Consider the following 7,059-nt stretch of genomic DNA (forward strand, 5'->3'; position numbering starts at 1 on the left):
GCCAGTAATTTCACCACATAACTTGCTCTACATACCTTCTTGATTCTATCATCCCTCCCCTGCCATCAAGCTTTCTGCCAAATTTGCATGTTCTTTCCTTCACCCACAGCTGAACAAAGTATATTCAAGCTTTACTAAGCCTGTTGAAATGTAACCTCCCTCATTGAACTTGTTTATTTAGCAGGGTGGGGGGAGGCAAACATGATTCTCCCTTTTGATCCTTACTCTGGCCAAACAGGCACATTTTAAATTGCTTTCTTATCTCTAAAGTTAAATGTAACTTTATCCTGTTATATATGTTTTGTACCTGTAACTTCCTTATTCGCTTTGTTAATTTCAGCACAAGTGTTTTGAATCTACTTGGTGTCCATCAGCCCTTTTCAGATAGTGAACAATTCGGAGAGCAGGAACTAGATTTATCAAAATTCTGTTTTTCCCAATCCTTCCTGCTTTTTGTTGAAGGGAGAGAACGGAAACTAAAGAACGGGGAAATTCCAGTCTAAAAAGTTATGTGCTGATTCATAAATCTTAAATTATCCATAACGTTGCACTGAGATATTCGTATGTCTTTCAGGCTAACTTGAAAGAGTGAGACTTCCCTTCTGTCTGAGATGTTACTTTTATGGAATGTGGGTGAAATTCAGGAAAGCCAAGAAGGGATGGAAAGAAAATGGTTTGCCTTATTTGATTATCTCAGCTAATCTAATATTCAAGCGCTGTGATATTTGTTTTAAAATAAAGTGTCCTATTACATTCTGAAGTAGGAATATTTACAGGCATTCTAAATCTATGCACACAACTCCAAAAACTATTTACATGCTTGTATAGTATTTATCTCTGAATTACTGGGGCATGTGAATATTAATCAGCAGAATTCTTTCTGTCACCCTGAAACCTTGAGAACTAGCCCTGTTTTTGAGGCTATGCCAGTTAAAGAATCTGACAGCGTCTCATTTTGGAATCTGGAAGTATTTAATGAGGAACACTACATCTTTTTTGGTGAATCTACCATATTGCATAGTAATTATTTCAGAACAGGAATTGTAGTGTTCCCCCAGCCCCACCCGCTTCCCACATCTTCTTGTGTAACCTTTAAACTGCTCTGTCTGCCCTTGGCACAGAGAAAGTTTCCTGTATTGTTCCTTTCATTCAGTTCCTTGAATTATTTATTGTGCTTACTTCCTTCCCACTCATTCATTTCTTTAAAAATTGATTTTTTCGTTTTTCTGCGTGTTAGTTAATTCATTGTATAAAGTAGATAAATAAGGACAATGTTAAATGAGCACCTGCATATTTTATCTGGAGTTTAGCAGAGAGGGTCATGACCAGAGCTTTGGAGGTAACGGCGTAGAGATGATATTTAAAGCTGCAGGCACCTGTGATATCGCCAGGTAGTGCTGCTTACCTTGCGGTTTCCACCTAATAATTGCATTATTCTGTCGTTGTTCAGTTGCACAGACAACTGTGATCCAACCAAATCAACACCCTCCTTTCCGCAGTAATATTTTCACTTGAGTGTACTCATGCCTGCTGTCTCATCCCAATGCACCCAGTGCTCATGTGCATCCTGATAATAATACCCTTTATATATGGATATTATGAATATGAAAAATGGTATGAGAAGTAAACCAAGGATACCCACCCTAGGATTGCTAGCTTTTAAATGGAGCCCATTAATGATACTGAGTAGTGGGCAAAAAGAGAGGGAAGAGAAAAACAAAGAAGCGCATGGTTATCACAGAGGTCAAGAGAAGGGAGTTTCGGGAAGGAGGGAGGAAGGAAGCAAGAGTGCAGATGCCACACAGAGCCAGAATGACAAGGGCCGTTCTTAGCAATTAGGAGATCTCTGGAGGTTCTCTCTGCTTTGAGCACTTTTGGGGACTTGATATTCTGAATGGCTGGCCTGCCATGCTACAAGCAGTCTCACCAGGAGATAGTTCCAATTATTAAAGAGTTTACTGTCAGAACGGGATGCGTACGGGGAGGCGGCGTGACAGCCTCCTCCTTATCCCTGTCATTTTTGTACCTTCCCGAGTCTCCCCACGGCACGTGGAGGTTCCCCTGAAGCAGGGAGGGACTGTTTCCTCAAACATTCTTCCTAGCACTGGCTGTGTGGTCTGTCCTCAGAAGGGACATGCCGGGGAATGTTCTGGTTTAGAAGAGGGGAAGAAGCACTTCTTCCGGAAGAATGGCGTTATCACCAGAGGGTGGTGCGTTAGGTTGTGATAGGCCTTGAGTGATGAAAAGACTGTCAACTAATAGAACTGAACTCACCGAATAAACTGCAGGCCCTCGAGATGGGATTAGTATTCCAGCTACATGGCTCTACCACGGACTTAAATAGCATCTAGAGCTGCAAAATTAAACATCTTATAAGGAATTTTTTTTATATAGCCTGCTCTTTCAACAGATGGAGGTGACATGCTGTAAATTAGTATTGCTCTTCTGTTTAATTCTATTGTTTTTTTTAACTGTATTTAATGATGCTTAGGCAAGTTTGCCGTTATTTAAGAGAAGTGCTAATAATCGTCAACATATGTTTGCTATTTCAGTCAACCCTAAGGAGTTGGTTTTCAGGTGTTATTGATCTGTCATCAGATGACACACATGCATGGACAACTTTGTTTTCTACTGGTAGTTTAATAAGTGCAAAGCATACATATTCCTACCTGTGCTAGTCAGTGCCCAAAGTTGATATTGTACCTCAAAGGGGTTAGATGGTATAAATAAGGATGAGAAAGAGAGGGAAGGAAGAAGGGAGGGAGAGGGAAAAGGAGCAACAGAAAAAAAACATAAGGAAGGTCCTCATGACTGGAAAAAAATCTGTTATTTAACTTAACCACCCATCTCAGACCTCTTCAGTATTACATCGTGACTTCTCACTCCCCATTGTGCCCATCTCTATTTTGAAATGGAAAGAAAACATTGGGTGGTCGTTATATTCAAAATGTAATAGGAGTCTTCCCATTTCTTTTGAATTAGAAAGAATTTTTTATATTTAAAAATAAGATTTTATAAACCCATGAAAAATATAGGAAGTGTATGCGATGGTTTGGAAGAGAAATACTGATGGCAAAGATTGAGCATTTCCAAGTCAGTTTTGTTTATTGTGTTTTCATGCCAGGTTTTAGTTTCCAACTACAATGGATAAACGTTCACATATCCTAAGGAAGACAGTTCTGTAATAAACCATTTCCTAAGGCAAATGAAATGTGACAAGAATGAGTTGGTATGTTGACCTTTTAGACATCATGATGTCTAAAAGGAGTTGGTGTGTTATCACACACCATGATGGAGTTGGTGTGTTGACCTTTTAGAGAATGAATGTTCTGGGAATGAAAGATGATTTATTTGGATTTCTGTGAGGTTGTAAGAAATGTTGAAAGCATCTGATTTTTATGAGAATCTACTTAGAATTACTCTTTATGCTAGTATATTCTTTCTTTGAAAGATACTTGATTGCAATAGGGGTTTTTTGAGATGGACAGGTGTTTGCGTTTGTCAGCTGATTGGCTTTCCTTCCATTTTATGAGGATCACTTCGTGAACCTTAGCCGTGGCCACGTGTGCTATCGCTTGCTGCTGTTGGACGCAACAGTTAGCAAGTTATGCCACTTGCAGGCTTACAGTTGCAAGAAAAGCGTGTAAAGTTCTGGAATGTAAAGGAAATCATAGCAATCTGATGGTAGAAGTATCTAGAAAGCTCAAAAGCCAGGTTTAATTAGGTAGCGACGCAAAACCATTATCCCCTTTACAAAAGATGGTGAAGAGGAGTGCTCGTGAGAACAATTGGCATTATCTGACTGGCTGCACAAACCCAGCCAGCGCAAGCCCAGCGGAGCTCGCCTGGCCCTGCGTTCTGCAGGCAGCATGCATTTTTTTTTCATTTTTTGAAACACCCCTAAATGTTCCAGCCTTTAAATAGCAGCAAGTCTTCTAAAATGATGCTGTGTGCTGCAAGAGACAGGAAAGCGGCTGCCTTGGAGGCAGGAAGCCGACTAGGGAGATGCTTAATTATCGAGGAAGTAAGTGCTTGTTACTATTGAGTGGAGAGTGCAGCAAGCGCGGGTCGTCCTCGGGTGTCAGAGCCGTGATTTGTAGACAATGCCGCCCTGTCAGCTCAGTGCTGGTTCAGCAGCATCTTTCCAAACATGTATTTGGCAAGAATTTAAAGGCCACCTCTTGTGTAATTCGTGGAGTCTTGGAAAAGGATCCTCTGCCTTTCTTTTCAGGATGTACGCAACCATGCAGAATGTTGTACTCAGAATCTCTGCCTCCTGCCTCCTGCCTGACGTGCTCATGAGCAAGTTCATTTTCGTACCCGTCACCTGGAAGGATGCTAACTGTTCTCTGTAGTCTGTTGGAGGATATGGAGAGGGCCACCCAGAGCAGCATTTTGTTTCTGCGGTCTTCATAAATTAGCGTTGACGGGGTGGAGGAGGTCGCACTGCGTAAGGAAATGCAGGCATTTTGTTCATTAGTGAAATACTTCTAGCTTTAAGAGTAGATGAAACTAAGGAGAGCTGGGAAGAGGTGGTGAATGCTGGATTTGTGCTGAAAAACTCCTCCTCTGGGTAAGTAATAAAGTACAGGGAAATACAGAAGAGTGTTAATGGATATAATGGCTCCGGGAAAACCCGTTTTATGTTCTCTCTGCTGCATTTGCTCTTGGCAACTGTGTTAAGCCTTTGTAAAGAAACAAATAACAATAATTGATTTTGAAATACAGAAGGAGTTAAAAAGTGAATGTGGTAGCATATTCAGTAAAATCATTTTTCAGTTTTTACTTATGTCAAAAAACTATGTGTTGCTCTAATTATCTGATTCAGTTGGTTACATCTCAAACTTCTGGGCATTGCAATGGCTCCTGATGTCCTACATTATTAGAGGTCATTGGAGCAAAAGTCTATGCTCGAAGCAGCCTTGATATCCTAGAACGAGATGTACCTCTCTCCCCTCAGTCATCGAATTGAAACAGCTCAATTAAGATAAAGTCTTAATAGTCTCTCTCTTTTTTTTAGAACATAAATGATGGATTTCATTAAATGATTATACTTCCTTCCTTTCTTTCAAACCTGCTTTACTGAAAATATGGATTGTGGAACTGGGAATCACAGTCTGTTACTGAGTTTTATTTTCGTGTGTCTGGTTTTGGCAATTGAATATTTATTTTTAGATGTAGTTATCAAATGCTAATTCGAATTGTCCTTCTTTCTTGCAGAGAAAGCATGGGATTATGGCCATCACAGAATCTCAGTAACACAAGTTCCATTCAGCTTTTTCTGAAAGAAAGCCGTCCGCTAAAGTGAAGCAAAGGAGCTGTGGTGAATTATAATGCTTTGAAGTTCTGGATTTTCAGTGGCTTGAAGTCGGACGTCATTTTACCTTTTAGATGAAAAAGATTAAGATCTCATGCGACTGTTTTATTTTCTGGAAGCCATTCTCCAAAAGGGAAGTGCACATTTAAAACACAGATATGATGGTCCTTTCTGCAGGGATTTAAGTCTGCTCGCTTTCACATCATGACCAGCTTGAAACGGTCGCAGACAGAAAGGCCTGTTGCCACTGACAGGGCCTCCGTTGTCGGCACAGATGGTGCCCCCAAAGTCCACACTGATGACTTCTACATGCGACGCTTCCGGTCCCAGAATGGCAGCTTAGGATCATCAGTCATGGCTCCGGTGGGACCCCCACGAAGTGAAGGTTCTCACCATATCACCTCGACCCCCGGAGTCCCCAAAATGGGGGTTAGGGCAAGGATTGCAGATTGGCCCCCACGAAAGGAAAACATAAAAGAATCTAGCCGTTCAAGCCAGGAAATAGAAACCTCAAGTTGCCTTGAGAGCCTGTCCTCCAAAAGCAGTCCTGTGAGTCAGGGAAGTTCTGTTAGCCTCAATTCTAGTGACTCAGCCATGCTGAAGAGCATACAGAACACGCTGAAAAGCAAGACCAGACCGGCGGAGAACATGGACTCCAGATTTCTCATGCCTGAAGCCTATCCCAGCTCCCCCAGAAAAGCTCTTCGCAGAATACGGCAGCGGAGCAACAGTGACATCACCATAAGTGAACTTGACGTGGATAGCTTTGATGAATGTATCTCACCCACGTACAAGACTGGACCGTCACTGCACAGGGAATATGGTAGCACATCTTCCATTGATAAACAGGGAACGTCCGGAGAGAGCTTTTTCGATTTGTTAAAGGGCTACAAAGATGACAAATCCGATCGAGGTCCTACTCCGACCAAGCTCAGTGACTTCCTCATCGCCGGTGGGGCCAAGGGTTCCGGTTTCTCCTTGGATGTTATAGACGGGCCTATCTCACAGAGAGAGAACCTCAGGCTTTTTAAGGAAAGGGAAAAACCACTCAAGCGACGCTCCAAGTCAGAAACTGGCGACTCCTCCATTTTTCGTAAATTGCGCAATGCCAAAGGTGAAGAACTTGGGAAGTCGTCGGATCTCGAAGACAACCGATCAGAAGACTCCGTCAGGCCCTGGACGTGTCCAAAGTGCTTTGCCCATTATGATGTCCAGAGTATATTATTTGATTTGAATGAGGCGATTATGAACAGGCACAATGTTATTAAGAGGAGAAACACCACCACGGGAGCGTCGGCAGCCGCTGTGGCGTCCTTGGTCTCTGGACCTTTGTCTCATTCAGCCAGTTTTAGCTCCCCAATGGGCAGCACCGAGGACCTGAATTCCAAAGGAAGCCTCAGCATGGACCAGGGAGACGATAAAAGCAATGAGCTTGTCATGAGCTGTCCCTATTTTCGGAATGAGATAGGTGGAGAAGGCGAAAGGAAAATCAGCCTTTCAAAATCAAATTCTGGCTCCTTTAGTGGATGTGAAAGTGCCTCCTTCGAGTCTACCCTTAGCTCCCACTGCACAAATGCGGGAGTGGCAGTACTTGAAGTGCCCAAGGAAAATCTGGTGTTGCATCTAGATAGAGTGAAAAGATACATTGTGGAACACGTGGATCTTGGCGCCTACTATTACAGGAAATTTTTCTACCAGAAGGGTGAGTAGAGAGCCTTTATTTTTTTTAATTTTTTTATTTG

General features: G+C 42.2%; 1 protein-coding gene across 2 annotated transcripts in view; it reads left to right on the forward strand.

Moving 5' to 3' along the window:
- SIPA1L1 (signal-induced proliferation-associated 1 like 1) overlaps positions 1-7,059 on the forward strand; it is a 412,284-nt gene that overhangs the window by 263,990 nt on the left and 141,235 nt on the right. Inside the window, exons 1-2 of one of the 2 annotated variants that reach the window (XM_012656254.1) lie at positions 3,930-4,573; positions 5,221-7,019. In XM_012656254.1, the coding sequence (XP_012511708.1) occupies positions 5,522-7,019 (1,498 nt within the window). In that variant the 5' untranslated portion in view covers positions 3,930-4,573; positions 5,221-5,521. Of the gene's footprint in view, positions 1-3,929; positions 4,574-5,220; positions 7,020-7,059 lie in introns of those variants that run through there. The other variant, XM_012656253.1, reaches the window with a different exon arrangement.

Source organism: Propithecus coquereli, unplaced genomic scaffold, assembly GCF_000956105.1.
Source record: "Propithecus coquereli isolate 6110/MARCELLA unplaced genomic scaffold, Pcoq_1.0 Scaffold5, whole genome shotgun sequence".
In the NCBI taxonomy this organism is placed as follows: domain Eukaryota; kingdom Metazoa; phylum Chordata; class Mammalia; order Primates; family Indriidae; genus Propithecus; species Propithecus coquereli.